Source organism: Mobula hypostoma, chromosome 1 (genome assembly GCF_963921235.1).
Source record: "Mobula hypostoma chromosome 1, sMobHyp1.1, whole genome shotgun sequence".
NCBI classification, from domain to species: domain Eukaryota; kingdom Metazoa; phylum Chordata; class Chondrichthyes; order Myliobatiformes; family Myliobatidae; genus Mobula; species Mobula hypostoma.
The window spans coordinates 207957408-207975412 of NC_086097.1; the positions used below are offsets into that span (position 1 = coordinate 207957408).

General features: G+C 40.4%; 1 protein-coding gene across 3 annotated transcripts in view; it reads right to left on the reverse strand.

Moving 5' to 3' along the window:
* atp6v1h (ATPase H+ transporting V1 subunit H) overlaps positions 1-18005 on the reverse strand; it is a 98648-nt gene that overhangs the window by 30802 nt on the left and 49841 nt on the right. For all 3 annotated transcript variants that reach the window (XR_010019857.1, XM_063063600.1, XM_063063610.1), the window contains exons 7-8: positions 13431-13478; positions 2117-2214 (exon numbers count right to left, since the gene is read on the reverse strand). Coding sequence is in view for 2 of the 3 variants with exons in the window: in XM_063063600.1 (XP_062919670.1) it covers positions 2117-2214; positions 13431-13478 (146 nt within the window). In the remaining variant the exon portion in view is untranslated. The remainder of the gene's footprint in view (positions 1-2116; positions 2215-13430; positions 13479-18005) is intronic.

The window sequence follows — 18005 nt, forward strand, 5'->3', positions numbered from 1 at the left end:
CAGGTTTAACCTGTCTATACTATACAATAATCAATTTTTTTAATATAAAAAGTGTCACCTTTGTTGGAATTTTGTTCTAAGAGGGACATCTATTCTGTTTGAGCTAGACTGTTACAAATTATGAAGCAATACTTCAAACAAATGTAAATTAAAATTGACAAGGTCGGAAGTGAGAACCGATTTCATCGATTTGGAAAATTTAAACCTAATGAGACAAACTTTAACAGAGAGGCTTTTCAGAAATACTTTGTAAATACCTCTATAGAATCTGAACAGTTCTGCAACAATAATTGCTCATTTTAATCCCAAGCTTGATTGCATTTTAACAAAGGTATTAAAAGATATAGGAAAAAGTTTCCCAGATCAGGTCACAGATTAAACTGAAGAGCAGCACGGATTACAAAGTTCATTATGGTTTACTCCTGCATTTACGAGACAAAAAACAAAGACATAGGAGCAGAATTACGCTATTCGGCCCGCGTAGTCTGCTCTGCCATTCCATCACGGCTGATTTATTATCCCTCTCAACCACGTTCTCCTTGCTTCTCCCCATAACCTCTGATACTCTGATTATTCAAGAACCTATCAACCTCTGCTTTAAATATAACCAATGACTTGGCTTTTGTGGCACTGAATTCCACAGATTCATCAACCTCCAGCTGAAGAAATTCCATCTCATCTCTGTTCCAAATGGACATCCCTCTATTCTGAGGCTGTGCCCTCCAGCTCTAGACTCAACCACTATAGGAAACAATCTCTCCACGTCTACTCTATGCCTTTTAATATTCAATAGGTTTCAGTGAGATCGCCCCCACCAATTCTTCTCAACTTCAGTAAGTACAGGCCCAGAGCCAAAAAACACTAACCCTTTCATTCCCAGTAACATGCTCATGAACTTCCTCTGAACTCTCGACAAAGCCAAAACATATTTTTATAGATAAGTGGCCTAAAACTGCTCACAATGCTCCAAGTGTGGTCTGTCTAATGCCTAATAAATTTTAGCCTCAGCAATACATCCTGCATTTTGTATTCTAGTCCTCTCAAAATGAATGCTAACATTGCTTTTGCCATCCTTACCACAGACCACTAACTTCAAGTTAGCCTTTTGGGGAATCCTGCAAAATGATTCCCAAGTCCTTTTGCATCTGATTTTTGAATTTTCTCAGTTTATAAAATAGCCTATGCCTTTATTCCTTGATATGCATGACCACATAGATCCCTGCACTAAATTCTGTCTGCCACTTCTTTGCCCATTCTGCTAAAGTCTGTCCAAGTCCTTCTGCAGACTCCCTCCTTCCTCAATATTACCTGCCTCTCCACCTACCTTTGTATCACCTGCAAACTTGGCCACAAAGCCATCAATTCCGGAATCCATATAATGTGAAAAGCAGTGGTTGTAACACCAACCTCTGCAGAACACCACGAATCACCGGCAGCTGACCAGAAAAGACACCTGTTATTTCCACTCTTTGCCTCCTGCCAGTCAGCCAACCTTCTACTCACGTTAGTATCTTTCCTGTAATACCGTGGGCTTCTATCTTGTACAGCAGCCTCATATGCAGCATCTTTTCAAAGGCTTGCTGAAAATCAAATAAACAACATGCACTTCATCTATCTTGCCTGCTTCTTCTTCAAAGAATTACAGCAGATAATGTCGAAAAAAGTTTCCAATTAAGGAAACTATGCTGACTTTGGCTTGTTTTATCATGTGCGTCCAAGAATCCCGAAACCTCATTCTTAATAATGGACGCCAACATGTTCCAAACCACTTAGGTCAGGCTGGCAGGCCTATAATTTCCTTTCTTTTGTCTCCCACTCTTCTTAAAGAATGGAGTGACATTTGCAATTTTCCAGTCCTCTGAAACCATTCCAGAATCCAGTTATTCTTGAAAGATCACTACTAATGCCTCCAGAATCTTTTCAGTTACCTCATTCAGAAGCCTGAGGTGTAGCCCATCTGGTCCAGGTGACTATTATGTAAGACTATCAACATCCGCAAAGTAATGTACTAAGTCAAGTTCTTGAATGATTAGTAACTACAAAATACTTAAAAACCAGCAAAAACACGTCGTTTGAACAATCTGTATGGAACAAGTAATGCTTTCGCAATTCTTACCAGTTCACTCCATCAGCTTCCACCCAGGCAAAACGGTATTCGTTAACTCTTAGCATCAGCTGTAGACAACCTGCCACACATTGAACATACTGTGAACTCTGAAATGAAAAGAAATTAATATAACCATTTCTAATTATGGCATGAACAAGTTTCCTTGTTTTAAAAAAAAGTTATCAGCTGGCCAACTCCCAAAGCTGCAAAAGTCAATACCAGCACATCAGTTTTAAACATTTTTGATTTGCAATTTCCTAAGGAATTATCAATATTCAAGGAGAAAAAGAGATGGAATTGGAATATGTCTTTATACCATGGATGTCAGCTACGAAAGTTGAGACATTTCTGTAACAAACTTTAAATTTGTACAGGATATAATTGTGCGCTCAGCACTACTAATTATCCTCATGAAGGTTTCTGTGCATTATGCTGAATAATATAACAACTAAGTAGAAAATTAAATTGATATTGCGATCCACAATCTGCAACAACAACTGTTGATCTGTGTAATGAATTCTGGTCTTACTTTTTGAAAAATTAATGAACACAGTCAAGACAAACTATACCCAATACTACACCAATTTAAAATATATAAAATAAACTTGAACAGGAATCTCAGTGATTTTCCCATTACTATCATTTCTGTAATAGATTAAACTAGTTTAATTTAATTATCACTGCTATTCAGTAGAATTCACGCAGTGTTTCCCTTGTTTCAATCTTAAATGCACTAGAAATCAAAGCTACAGCTAACTTAAAACTTGACCCACATTGCTCTAGTAGCTCTACTGAAGAGTGGTTCTTCATGCAGTCACTTGTTACCCTGCACAGCCTGAATGAAATCAATTCAATATTATGTATCTTATGCATATGCTGGAAATTTCAGAGCAGTCTCCGAATATAAAATGGAAAGTCAGTGTGTGTTGTTTTGGGGATAAGGTCTTCACTGCAGCCAGGGTAAAAACTGAAATGCCCATGTGCACATCAAATGTTTTACTGGAGGCACACCCACTCTAACCTCTCCAGTTTGTTCATGCACAATTAATACAGAAATTCATAGGTTACTGTGATTCCTTGTTAGTCCATAAGGTGTGCTGTAGCAGGTTTCATTAAGGCAATGCAAACAAAATCAGTTACTCAACCAGAATGCATTATAAACCATACACTGAAAAAAAATTGTGTTTCATACCTTGTTAAATGAGGTGGGGTGTATGGGGTGTCAGGGAGGGGTAGCACCTCTGGTGGGGGAACATGTCACGTCCTTTTCAGGGCGGTTAGTCCACCTTTGGTCCCCACCTGGCACTCAGCTCTCACCTGTGGCTCCCCATAGCTGTTTGCATGCGACAGCGGCCACACCCCGGGCAACGGTTTCCACAAGCCGGCTAAACCAGGTGAGGGTAACCAACAGATCTCAAACCCTCAGTGAGATAGGGAGTTGCCTATCCCAGCATGTGAAGACAGACTCCGGCGGATTGAGCGGACGAGACCAATGGAAGGTCCAACGGTCAAGAAGGCGGTCTCTGCAAGCGTCGTGGAACGTGTAGAGCAGGACAAGACACAGAAGACGTTCTGGACATCCACTGCACCTAGTCCCATCTCCAGCCGTCTCGACTCTGTCTAGCCCCTGGATCCAAATGGGAATTGGGAAGAGAGAGTGAGGCTGACGCTGCGCAACTCTCTCTCACTTAAATCCAAATCACGCGCTAGTCTCGACACCATCATAATGGTGTCAAGGTCCTCATCGACATTGACGATGGACGAACACAAATGAGATGGAATGATTCTGAACAGGCCTATTCGACACAGCTATTGTTCCCTGGTGCAGCAAATCCAATTTTATTTCTAGCTTTTCATTCACTCAATTATTTCAAAACTTCTGGTTTTAATAAGTTCGATATTTTACCATCTTCTTCAATCTCCATCTTGTTTTATGTTCTATAAATTTAAAATACAGTGGATTCCAGTTAAGTGGGCCAACGGTTAATCAGAGCAACTGCTTACTTGGGACAACTCTTAAAAGTACAAAAACTTATTGAAAAAATAGCTGGAATTCCTGTGTTTATTTGGGACACTATGCTAATTAATTGGGACAAGTAACATTTCCCGAATAGTTTGTAACTAGTGTCAGTTGCTGTTAGACACTACACTGTGCTTCGAGCACACATTTTTAAATAGCGTCAGTTGTGTGTGCTTGTGTTACATTATCCCGATGGGCCAATGGATGCCGATTCAAAAAGCAATGGCTTTTGAACATTGCGTTTTTTCATTTTGAGTTAAAAAGAGAGAAATTCAGACCCCTGCCAAGATACTACATAAAGATTTGACTCTAGTCTAAAAAAAAATTACTGCTGGAAAAGTAAAAAGCCATCCACCTAACACCACCCATTGTCAACTGGAGTGACAGAATCTGCAATGACATGCTTGGTGCATCTGCAAGATAAACTACGAGAAGAATGAGCATTACGTCGTCATCGTCGTTAGGTCACAACAGTAATTTCCCGTTGGCGGACGGTTTCCTCCACGCCGCTCTGTCCCGACACTTGCCCACAATATCCCTAGTCTTATCCAGCTTGGTCCAACCCTTGATGTGATCCAGCCACATTGTTCTTTGCCTACCTCCTTTTTTTCCCTCCACCTTTTCATATAGCAAGTCTGACAAACAAAAGCACGGAGGGAAGGATGCGGATGTTGAAGAGAACCCTCAATCAATCCATTGTAAGTGGATGAGGTGTTACAAACAAGTCAGAGGAGCTAGCTAAAAACTGATCATGAAGACAGTTGGCTGTCTTGATGGATATACTGGCACCACATTAAATTCAAGAAAGTACACGGTGAGGAAGATAGAGCTGTGCTGTAAGGGCAAGAATACGGAAATCTACAAAACTACTCAATATGTTTGAAAAATTTTGTGCAGCAGAAGATATCTACAATGCCAATGAAAGAGGCCTCTTTTAAAAAAAAATCACACCATGCCAAATGGTTTCCTCGACTACAAACACTCAACACCATCAGGTTCAAAGTCCTTCACTAGGTGCTTGCACTGATTTTGTTCATTTACCAACAATTGAAAGAATGCGGAAACGTATACAGGATGAATTCCTCCATGGATAAATTTTAGTCACTAATGCACAATTATATAGTACTGTAGTAGTACTGCTGGTGTTCTAAATTTATCTGTTTTTCATTTAAGTACAAATTTGTTACTCAGTTAAACAGAAGTTTGCTCTTTTTTTTTAAATATACCTTTCTAACTATTTCCATGAAACTGTGGCTAATTGGGGCAGTTACTTGATCAGCCCAAAACATACGGGTCCCAATGTATCCCAATTAACAGGAATCCATTGTATAAGAACTATGTAGTTTCTGGAGATGTTTGCCCGAGTTCTCCCATTTAGCTAGCTGGAAGATAATTGTTGAACATCACAGATCCCTAAAGACTGCCACCAAATTGCAATGCTGCAGAGAAGAAAGAATTCTAATTTGGCATATGTACTTAAGTACAGTAAAAAACTTGGTTTTGCTTGCCATCCATTGCAAATGTTTTATCACAACAGTGTACTGAGGTAGTACATGGGAAAACCAATAAAAATGCAGAATTAAGTGCTACTGTTACAAATAACGTGCAAGGCCATAACAGAGACCAGTAAATTGCCCTGGCATCTTTCAATTCCAGTTGCAAAAACCATCACTTCAGTTTTGATTGTAAAATAACACTTACAAAATGCCAGTGCCTAAGGCATATTATATTGTCAGAGATATTGAAACTTGGCTGTACCCTAAACATCCGTTTGTGTGGTTCAGGTGTTAACGCCCCATCCTACTAATTTTCTGAAATAAAAATGTTTTCAATAATTGCTGTTGTCAACTCACCTCTCAGAACCACACATCCCTGCCTTCTTTAAAAAGTCATATTTATCAACTTAGCAGACACTTACTTATTCAAATTAATTCATTGTACTCAAGCCATTTTGCAGCAGCTTCAGATTTAGAAAGGAATTGTGCCATAAGAGTAGTAAATTTACACAAGTTTAGAATCGGTCCTATACTACCTTCAGTAGCATCATCATTCACTTGATTTACCTCAAGAATATTCTGCTCCTGTCCATTCCCTGAAATTGGTACAAAACTGAATGCAATCCACATTGTGAACAGAAAGGTGGGAAAGTAGCTGGGCTACAGAAATGCATATTTCACAACACATGCCAATGATATTAAACCCAATTCTGATTTTGAAATGCAGTACACAGCTCCCATAGATTCAGTAGCTGAAGTTCACATTTTCAGTTTGGCTTAGTATGGCTTCAACCCAAGCCAAGATGCTCAGCCTATGCCTTTGGGTCATAAGATTGCCCGATTGTGTATTTCTAAGCTCTAGTAGCAGAAAATTTAAATAACTATCATGGAATAGGAGAATGGACACTGAGTCCTGACTTAACTGAAATCCAGAGAAAGCCACATACAAAGATGGTTATTAGTCTGTGAAGCTCTGAGACTGATTTAGGGAATCAGCAGTTTGCCAAACTATAGTGGATTCATCTGGAGCAATTCAAAATCAACTGACAGCGGGATCGTGAACAGAAATTATTTATGCCATCACAACAACAATGTGGCATTGATTGTGGAACAGATGCCATGTCATCTAAGCAGCACATGTCAGGGAAATAAACACTAGAGCGATTCTTTATGCAATGGAACTGGGGGATCAGTAAGGGCTTCAAAAGAATAATGACCCATGTCTTTGTGGGCAGCACAAGAACCAAGGACAAACACTCAGAAGTAGGGAAACCAAGCCTGGTACTTACTGAATGTTGGATACCACAAGACTTCATGAAACTGATTGCCTCACATATCAACATGCGGTATATTGTGCAAAATAAGACCAAGCGCATCTTTACCAGCTATCAGTGGTGATCTCTAATCTAATTAAATGTATTTAGGTAATTTAAAAAAGGTACTTCTGTAATGCCTTGCTTGCTTTTACACCTCCATCACTTCATCACTTGAATTAGTATAAAATATATTTAGCTTTACAAGATTTAACAAAAAATCTAAAAGTATTTATTTAAAATTTTAAAGCCTTGGTAGAAGATGCAGTGTCAACCCCATCCAACCTTATCTCAGTCCATCAGCCATTAAAACTCATATTTCCATTATCATTGTTCTACACCAGCCCATCTTTATAACCAGCACCCCATTGATCAATTTGCCAACAATTAAACTTCAAAACCTTTTCCTCTATCTTTCATCTCACCAAATAGCATTCACCCATGGTTACTGATCTGCTTGGGTTCCAATTGGCCATCTCTCCACTTCAATGTTCTCATTCATGTTCAACTCTCTCCTTTCCTTACTCTTGGGCTCTTACAGTAATCTCACTGCTAAGTTTCTGTATTCTCCTCCAGCCTTCCAACAATCAGTGTATTCCTCGTGCATCTCGTTCCTCTTCGGCTGGTTGTGATTTTGTTTGAAAAGAATTCTGTAAAATACACTGGCATGTTTTAATATACTGAAGAAATAGCAGTAGTGACCTCAGCCTCTGAATAAGAAATAAGTGCATGTTGTTTTCTGTGCAATGGTAGACATTATGTTCATACTAACATCAATCTGGCTCTGTTATTTTTGTCCAACTAGTAGCCAACTCCACCAAAACCAGAGGCATACCGTTTCTGATCACCAGATATGTAACACTACAGCAAAAATGACAAAATAAACCATTAAAATTTATATGTCCATGCTATACACAGTTAAACAGTTCTGAAATACTGATAACACTTCAAAAGTAATAATTGACTCTAAAGCATTTTGGAAATAAAAGGCAATGTCCAAGCTCATTTAAATTAAAAAAGATGAGCTAAAAGACTACAAGGAGTTAAAAATTTTACGTGGTTACCCAATTCCCTGCTTCCATCTGACTGAATACTTGTAAAGTACAGACACAGCCCCCAATTGAATGGACTTATCCATGGTTTCCAACTGTACTTAATTGTTCCACAGGCAGAGGGCTTCTGCACCCAACAGGCATCTGATGAACATGAGATTCTGCAGACGCTAGAAATCGAGAGTAACGCACACACAGTACTGGATGAACTCAGCAAGTCAAGGAACTCTATGGAGAGGAATAAACAGTTGACATTTCGGGCCAAGACCCTTCATCATGACTGGAAAGGAAGGGTGATGAAGCCAGAATAAGACAGGCAAAGGTGTACAAGCTGGCAGGTGATAGGTGAAGTAATTGACTGGGGGGCGGGGGCTGGAGGGGTTGAAGTGAGATGCTGCGAGGTGATGAGGTAGAAAATATCAAGGGCTTCAGAAAGAATCACATAGGAGAGAGTGGTCTATGAGAGAAAGGAAAGGAGGTCGGTGCCCATGGCTACACGTCTAGTTTGAAGTAGGAACAGCTGAAAGAGAAATAGTTGAGTGTGAGTACTAATTTGCCAGACGAAGGAGGGTGGTGGTGGAGGGAAACTGGTTAGGTCAATTGTCTAGAAAGCAACAGAGCACTTTAAGGCCTTTCTTAAGGGGTTAGAAGTGTACTGAAAATCCACAGGGACTGAACATCCATTGTGAAAATAAGGTGCTCAGGACCCGGAACTAAAAGTGGTTGAAGAGACTGAGAACATGTGAAATGTCACAAATGTAGGTGAGAAGGGACTGAACCAAAGGGGATAAAATGGAATCGGGCTATGCGGACACGCGTTCAGTGGGGCAGGTGTGGGCAGAAACAAATGGCTATCTGGACAGTCAGGTTTGTAGATCCTGGGCAGGAGGTTAAAAAAAAGACCACTGGGGAGAGGGTAAAGAAATTTATGAGGATGATTGCAGTGGATGGGAGATCGAGTGTTGATGAGGTTAGGGATGGTGTAGGACAAAATGAGCTGAATGGGGTCCTTTGCAAGGGGTAAGAGGCAGTGTCTCAGTGTTACCACTTGGCCTCAGCCACACTAAAACAGCACACCCCTTTGACTGTGGGTTTGAAGGTGAGGTTGGGATTAGTGCACTGAGTGAGACAGTAGAGGCCTGAAGTATTATATCCTAACAGGTTGCCTAGTCTGTGATATTAAAACCTTTCAAACAGATTTAATTCAAGATTCAAAATTCTTCAATGTCATTTTGCAACATACACATGCACAGTGGCATGCAAAAGTTTGGGCACCCCAGTCAAAATTTTTGTTACTGTGAATAGCTAAGCGAGTAAAAGATGAACTGATTTCCAAAAGGCATAAGGTTAAAGATGACACATTTCTTTAATATTTTAAGCAAGAAAACTTTTTTATTTCCATCTTTTACAGCTTCAAGATAACAAAAAAGGGCCCAAAGCAAAAGACTGGGCACCCTGCATGGCAATACTTAGTAACACCGCCTTTGGCAAGTATCACAGCTTGTAAATGCTTTTTGGAGCCAGCTAAGAGTCTTTCAATTCTTGTTTGGGGGATTTTCACCCATTCTTCCTTGCAAAAGGCTTCTAGTTCTGTGAGATTCTTGGGCCGTCTTGCATGCACTGCTCTTTTGAGATCCATCCACAGGGTCTCGATGATGTTTAGGTCAGGGGACTGTGAGGGCCATGGCAAAGCCTTCAGCTTGCGCCTCTTGAGGTAGTCCATTGTGGATTTTGAGGTGTGCTTCGGATCATTATCCTGCTGTAGAAGCCATCCTCTTTTCATCTTCGGCATTTTTACAGACGGTGTGACGTTTGCTTCCAGAATTTGCTGGTATTTAATTGAATTCATTCTTCCCTCTACCAGTAAATGTCCCCCGTGCCACTGGCTGCAACACAAGCCCAAAGCATGATCGATCCACCCCCGTGCTTAACAGTTGGAGAGGTGCTCTTTTCATGAAATTCTGCACCCTTTTTTCTCCAAACATACCTTTGCTCATTGCGGCCAAAAAGTTCTATTCAAAAGGTTCAAAGCAACATCTAAACAAGCCTGATGCATTTTGGAAACAAGTCCTGTGGACTGATGAAGTTAAAATAGAACATTTTGTCAAAAAAAAGTTGTAAAACAACTTGAAATTCATGAAGTACCATATCTTGGGCCTGTTAACAAAATTAAATTAAGTAGGATTAAAGAAAAGTGACAGCATTATTACAAAATTAGCTAAGAGGTTAAATGTAGAGCAGAGGAAAATGACTGTAGTTTAAGACCAGAGGGAAATATCTTACCCACTGATTTGTTTTCGAGATTATTATTCTTGTTGTTGCATAATAATGGCTTGAAATGGGCACCGAAAGCATAAATTGAAAGCCTGCAGATGATTTTAAAATGAAATGTGGTAAGCAGAAGAACTGATGGTGACAATTCAGGAGGAGATAATTGGAAAAAAATGCTGAAAAGGCGAAACAGAAAACACAGGGATTTCTGCTCCCATAGATCCTGCACGATCTGAGTATATCTGACTTCCTCTGTTTTTACTTCAGGAGAAGTTTTGGGACTCCTTTGATCAAGGGAAATAGAGATAATCTAGATAAGTAGGGGCCAGTAAGTCTCACAACGGTGGAAGGGAAGTTAGTGGAAAGAATTCATAGGGTTATGATTCATGGACTTTTGGAAAAACATGGCTTGATCAGGGACTGCCAGCATAGTTTTTTGCAAGGCAAATCACATTTCATAAACTGTACCAGTGCCTTATAAAGCATCAACATTACATCCTTGCTTTTATATTCTTATTTTCCAGTCCTCTCAAAATGAATGCTAACATCACATTTGCCTTCCTCACCACCGACTTATCCTGTAAATTAACCTTTTTGATTCAGAACTGACTTGCCCATAGAAGTCTCACTGGAGATCTGTGATGAGGATTGGTGTTGGGATCTCATGAAAATGTGGATGGGAGAGTTAGAAAGTTTGATGATGACAACACAAAGGTTGGTGAAGTTGTAGACAGTGTAGATGGCTGTCAAGGGGCACAGCAGGATATAGAGAAATGACAGGTGCAGCTTAATCCAAGGAAATGTGAGGTGTTGCACTTCCGAAGGTCAAATGAGTTAATGGCAGGACCGTAACAGCACTGATGTACAGAGGAATCTTGGGGTTCAAGTACATAGCTCCCTTAATGTGACCATGCAAGAAGATATGAGTGACACACAAAATGTTGCAGGAACTCAGCAAGTTAGCAGCAACTGTGAAGGGGAATAAACAGACGATGCTTCAGGCCAAAACAATTCATTTGGCAATAGCTTTATAAAATTTGGTTAAGCCACACTTGGGAGTATTGTGCACATTTCTGGTCATCCCAATGGAGGCTGTAGAAAGTGTACAGGATATGCTAAGCAGTATCCTGCATAGATTAGAGGTTATGAGCTATAAGGAGAAGTTGGAAACACAGGCTGTTTTCTCTGGAGCAAAGAGGCTGAGTGGAACCCTTAAAAAATTTTATAAAATTGAGACATAGATGGTAGGGTAGGTGGCTAGAACATTTTTTTGGAGGTAGAAATGCCAAATAGTTTGGATTAAATCTTCTCTCTCTCTCTCACTTTGAAAGGAGATGTGCAGGCCAAGTGTTTTGTGTATTTTTAAAAAGCAGTCTGTTATGTGCTTGGAATAGGCTGCCAGGGTGCTGTGAAAGCAGGTACGACAGTGGCCTTTTGGACAGACAGTTGAATATGTAAGGAATGCAGGAATATGTATCATGAGCAGACAGAAGAGATCTAGTTAAATTTGGCATCATGTTCAGCAGAGACATCTGGGTCAGGTGATCTTAATTTCAAGCCCCACTCAATCACTTGAAGATATTTCAATTCAGTAATGAGGGTGGCTGTACGGTTTGGGTTGTCTTCCTTTAGCTACAATATATACCTTAGCTTGGCCATTCTGTTGGTAAAAAAGATCCTCTAACTCTTCAATGAAGAGGAACATTTTCCTGGCATCTCAGCCAAGAGTTCAAAGCAGTGCACAGAAGAGATAGCACACATAAAAAAAGAATAAGTCAAAAAGATTATTAATACAGGTAACCAAAGATTTGATCGAAGAGGTACAAGAGAGAAGAGATGACACAGCAGAAGACCTGCTGCTTCACAGTACCAAAGATCAGGATTCAATCCTGACTCAAGCCTCAGGACTCACACCACCAAGTTCAGGATCAGTTATCTTCCCTCAACCATCATGCTCTAGAACCAAAGGGGGCAACTTCACTCGTCCCATCACTGAAATGTTCCCACAATCTCATGGACCTACTTTCAAGGGCTTTTCATCTCATGTTCTGGATATTTATTGCTTACTTATTTAGATTATCATTTCTTCTTTTTGTATTTGCACACGGGTCGAAAGCCCAAGATGATGCAGTCTTTCACTGATTCTATTATGGATTTATTGAGCATGCCCACAAGAAAATGAATCTCAAAGTTGTATGTGACATACATGTACTTTGATAATACATTTACTTTGAACTTTGGTGTTGGCTACAAGGAGCTTACATGTAGTTGCTCAAGTTTCTTCCAGGTGTTCAGGTTTCCTAACCTGAGTTAGTAGGTTAATAAGACTATTATAAATTGCTGTTAGTGAATGGTCTAATCTTTAATAAGATAGTCAAGAGAACAAAAATAATAAAGGATTAATGGAAGATTGATGCAAATAGGTTTTTGATGGTAGGCCTGGATTTGGTGAGCTGAAGTCCTGATTTCTTGCTTGCCTTATGAGAATAATTAGTGAGAATTAAGGAGTGTATATCATCAAATGTGTAACCACAAATAGTAGAATGAAAAATATTTATGATGTACAAATGTATCAAGCTAAACGAACATAGTTTTAAGAGTTGTGGAACTGTGAGATGTCCAGATTTCCAGGAATTAGAATTCAGACATAACGATAACAATTTTAAAGTCAACATGCTAAGCACAGGCATCTAGTATGAGCTGCAGACACAAATGAATTGGCGTTAGGATTCACCATAAAAATTACATCTCACACTTTTCAGAGGTTTACAAAACTCGAACATTATTGAAAACTCCCAATGATAATAATTTTAAAATATAATTCCTAGAAATGGGAATTCAATCCAATTCATTTACAAATGATATCCACATTAAACAGGGAACCAGGAGTGTATATAATACTCCTGATTTAATCTCAAAACAAAAAGCTTGCCAGGTATTGGTAAGAATAGTCTTGGTTACAAAATTTCCTCATTATCCTTTTCCACCATCACTGCATCAGCTTAAAAATATTTACAAGTTTGATTTACAGGTAACACATTTAAATAGAATGTTCTGAAGTTTCTCAAAATAAATTTATAATTTACATTTCTCAGCATTTATCACGCAGGAAGCTATATAAAAAAAAGCAACTTTCCATTTTCTATTCCCAATTTTTACACTTCATCTTACCTCATTGGGAGAAACAGTTCCTGCTTCAGACCCTACAGCACGCAACTTCTAACAAGGAAATAAAAATGACATGTTTCGTATAAATTGGAATCCAAAGGAACATGCATTAAAACTTCAACTGCATGATGACAATCGCAGTTTTAAAATAAATGTATATATACTGCATTACTGCAGAGATAATCAGTTGCTAATTTAAATCATAAGAGCTACAAAATAAAACTTCTGCGCAAAGCAATAATTAAAGAAATTTGTTTTAAAAAAAATGCCAAACCGAGGTCAGGATATTTAACAGCAAGTACAATATATCCACTCGTGATCTTTTATGTTTAAGTAGAAATAATGTATGGAAGTTACATATGCAATTAGTTAACAGAGTACAGACCTCTTCCTTGAAGTACCAGAATCACTAAAATATGGCAATACAAATTATGCAAAATATTGATTAAAATACGGAAAATTTTAAACTTAGTATAATTCTACCACTTAGTGATTATATATCATCTTACTAACCTGCCGTGTAAAAATTGAGTATAGGTAATAAACTAACAGTGATACACTTCAGAAAGGTATTAATTGACTGTGAAGACCTTCATCTAGAATAGGATATTTGGGAGAATGAAGCCATGCAGAGCAATACAAAGCTTTCCAAAAGCAGGGCAACGTAAGAGAAAGGATCTTGGCAGGAAAGCGATATCCACTAAGGGTCTTTAGAGAACACAAACCTCAACAAGGACCTACGGGAAAGTGCCGGAGAATGGAGTTGACAGGGATAATAAATCAACCACAATAGAATGGTAGAGCCCAATTCTGCACCCATGACTTATGATCAACACTTTAAAAAACATAAATGAAGTAATTTGTAAAGCAGAACTACCAAGAGCTACAACCACAAAGCATGACAAAAACAGCTTTGCCCATGCAAGGTTACCTCAGTTTCTATATCATTTGTATTTTCTCCATTCAGGGGATTAAATTATACCTTGGTTTAAAGTCCATCACTCAGCCCCTCTATACATGGTTTAATCTTGTTTTCTCACTCATCTGCAATAAGTAGTTGTGACAGCACAAGAGTGAAGCTTTCAGACTTCTCCATGTGCCACACAGCCAAGTTCGCAAGATTCAAATAAGGCAACGTTCACACAAAATACAGCTAGTAGTGAAACTTGATACCAAGTCACACTTACTTTATCATGATAATCCTCTATCCCACCTGAAACTGGTTGAGTAGACCCTTTGATGCAGTGAGTCAAAGTACCATCTACTAAAGTCTTGGCTCTCTCTTTCACCTAGAACTGCTGCGTGCAGGATGTCTCTCATTGTGTGCTTGCTAGGACCAATACAAAGAACATCAAGGAGGACTGAATCACAACACAAGCTCACTGAGGACATCAAGCTCAGTTTCTCGTTGGCGAGGCAGAGTAAGCCACCATTCCCGTCACCACTGTTATCTAGAGAATATGGGTCTTCCAACTCTATCTTGGTTCAACATAATAAATAACAAGCCGACTCAAGAAAGGCTGGTTCAATTTCACCCATAGATAGAGCACTTGGCAAGATTTTCAGAGCTGAAATGCTAACAAAAGCATAGCCCATAAGGCATAGGAACAGAATTAAGCCATTTTCAATTCGAGTCTGCCCCACCATTGGATCATGGTGGATTTATTTTCTCTTTCACCTTCATTCTCCTACCTTCCCCTCGTAACCTTATTATTAATTAAGAACCTATCAACCTCCAATTTAAATATATCCAATAACTTAGCCTCCACAAACATCTATGATAATAAATTCCACAAATTCACTACCCTCTGGCTGAAGAAATTCTCATTTCTGTTCTAGAAGGATGTCCCGTATCAAAGATTCAAACTTAGAAGGATATTCAAAGTGAATCATTCTTTATTTCCTTTGTTTTATAAACACTACAAAACACTAAAGACTGCAGGTGCTGGAAATCTGATATAAAAACATACTGACTGACATGACAGGTTGTTGCTTCAGTTGAGAGAAAAATGAAGACCTGTAAACTAGAGAGTACTTGTATGGTGATGCAAATATAAAATTGGGAACAAAGGGAAAGGAATAAAATTTCCTGGAAGGGCAAGACATGAAGTCTGCATTTGCTAGAAATCTTTTTAAAAAAGTCAGAGAAAAGAGCATTAATGTTACATATTGATAACCTTCCATGAGTATTATGCAATAAAGTAATTTCACAGGTAGCTAGCATCATAAGAGAGCTTTCGTCACATTGGCCATAAATCAGAGTTGACTGATGATAGCTGGTAGGTGATAGGTGAAGATTACACAGGACAAATTTCCAGCATCTGAAGAATTTCGCGTCCTTGGTGTTATACTTCAAATTTGCCGGAGGTGGCACAAACACTACGAATGATAAGGTCAACGTCTCTACTTATTTCCTCTGAACATCTTGTATGTTCTCCTGTTTTAGTTTTCTGAGTTGAAACAATTGCTTCTCCTTCTCCCTGCAATCAATCCATAAGCAAATCTCATCCCTAGGCAACTCTGATAGAATTCTGAGCTGAAACAACTGCTTCTCCGTGTCCCTAATCAATCCATAAGCAACTGATAGTCTCGCTGTTTTAATCAGTTTTCACTCTACTGAGTTTATTTCTTCCTGCCCTGACTCCTTCCCCTCATCTTACCTAATATCTTCACACCTATAACAGTTTCCTCATCCCAACCAGTTTATTTTCACCATGGATATTCAATTCTTCTTTTCTCCATCCCTCAAGTAACTCAAGGTCTCATCACTTTATCCTGGAAAAGAGGCTCACCTCACTCTTCTCCATTACCACCAATCTCCTTAGTAACACTGAACTCATTTGCACATCAAAGAACTATTCCTTTGACTCTATGAAATATGTAGTAATGGGAACACACATGGGTACAAGCTATGTAATATCTGTTCCTTTGTATAATGGACAAAATAGCTATTTTAATCCTATTTAGGCCCCTCCATTAGTTTGTCCCCAGTACATTAGCAACCGCATCTGAGCTGCTTTCTGTACTCACACAGGATTCACAATTTCATTATCTCAGTGTACGGGGTCTTTTCTTTTGTATGTTAAATTTAAAATGGCTTCTTTCTTATGTTAATCTTTTAAATTGCTGCATATATGGATTGAAATGGCTTCTTTGTTATGTTAAATGCGGAGAAAGTCTCTAGCTAGACATTTGCTGGGGTTATTACAGACAGCAGGGTGCTATTAGCCAATGGGTGTTCATGTATCGTTTTTATTCGGATGATGATGCTGTCTCATATGACTGGGAACGGGGGTTTTTGGCGGGGAGTCAGAGGAGAGACGGGGAGGACGGTGGACGGGGTTTTTGGCGGGGAGTCGGAGGAGAGACGAGGAGGACAGTGGACGGGGTTTTTGGCGGGGAGTCGGAGGAGAGACGGGGAGGACGGTGGACGGGGTTTTTGGCAGGGAGTCGGAGGAGAGACAGGGAGGACGGTGGACGGGGTTTTTGGCGGGGAGTCGGAGGAGAGACGAGGACGACAGTGGACGGGGTTTTTGGCGGGGAGTCGGAGGAGAGACAGGGAGGACGGTGGACGGGGTTTTAGGCGGGGAGTCGGAGGAGAGACGAGGAGGACGGTGGACGGGGTTTTTGGCGGGGAGTCGGAGGAGAGACAGGGAGGACGGTGGACGGGGTTTTTAGTGGGGAGTCGGAGGAGAGATGGGGAGGACGGTGGATGGGGTTTTTGGGGGGAGTCGGAGGAGAGACAGGGAGGACAGTGGATGGGGTTTTTGGGGGGAGTCGGAGGAGAGACAGGGAGGACGGTGGACGGGGTTTTTGGCGGGGAGTCGGAGGAGAGACGAGGAGGACAGTGGACGGGGTTTTTGGCGGGGAGTCGGAGGAGAGACGGGGAGGACAGTGGACGGGGTTTTTGGCAGGGAGGAGAGACAGGGAGGACGGTGGACGGGGTTTTTGGCGGGGAGTCGGAGGAGAGACGAGGAGGACAGTGGACGGGGTTTTTGGCGGGGAGTCGGAGGAGAGACAGGGAGGACGGTGGACGGGGTTTTTGGCGGGGAGTCGGAGGAGAGACAGGGAGGACAGTGGATGGGGTTTTTGGGGGGAGTCGGAGGAGAGACGCAGAGGACGGCGGACATGCGAAAAGGCTCCAGTCAATCACTCCGGGTGGTGCCGAGCCGTGAATCAATAGACAACAGGTGCAGGAGTAGGCCATCTGGCCCTTCAAGCCAGCACCACCATTCACTGTGATCATGGCTGATCATCCACAATCAGTACCCCGTTCCTGCCTTATCCCCATGACCTTTGATTCCACTGTCTTTAAGAGCTCTATCCATCTCTTTCTTGGAAACATCCAGAGACTTGGCCTCCACAGCCTTCTGGGGCAGAGCATTCCATATATCCACCACTCTCTGGGTGAAAGGATCCAGGTGGTCATCAGGAATTTCCGAGCTCCAACTTGTGCACGAAGAACTTGGACTTTGATAAGGCTGGCGCCTTTTTTTCCCCCCATTACTTCCTTTTCTGTATCGAACTGATATTAATGTCATAAACTTAGTAATACCTATAAAGTGTACTTGGTAAAAC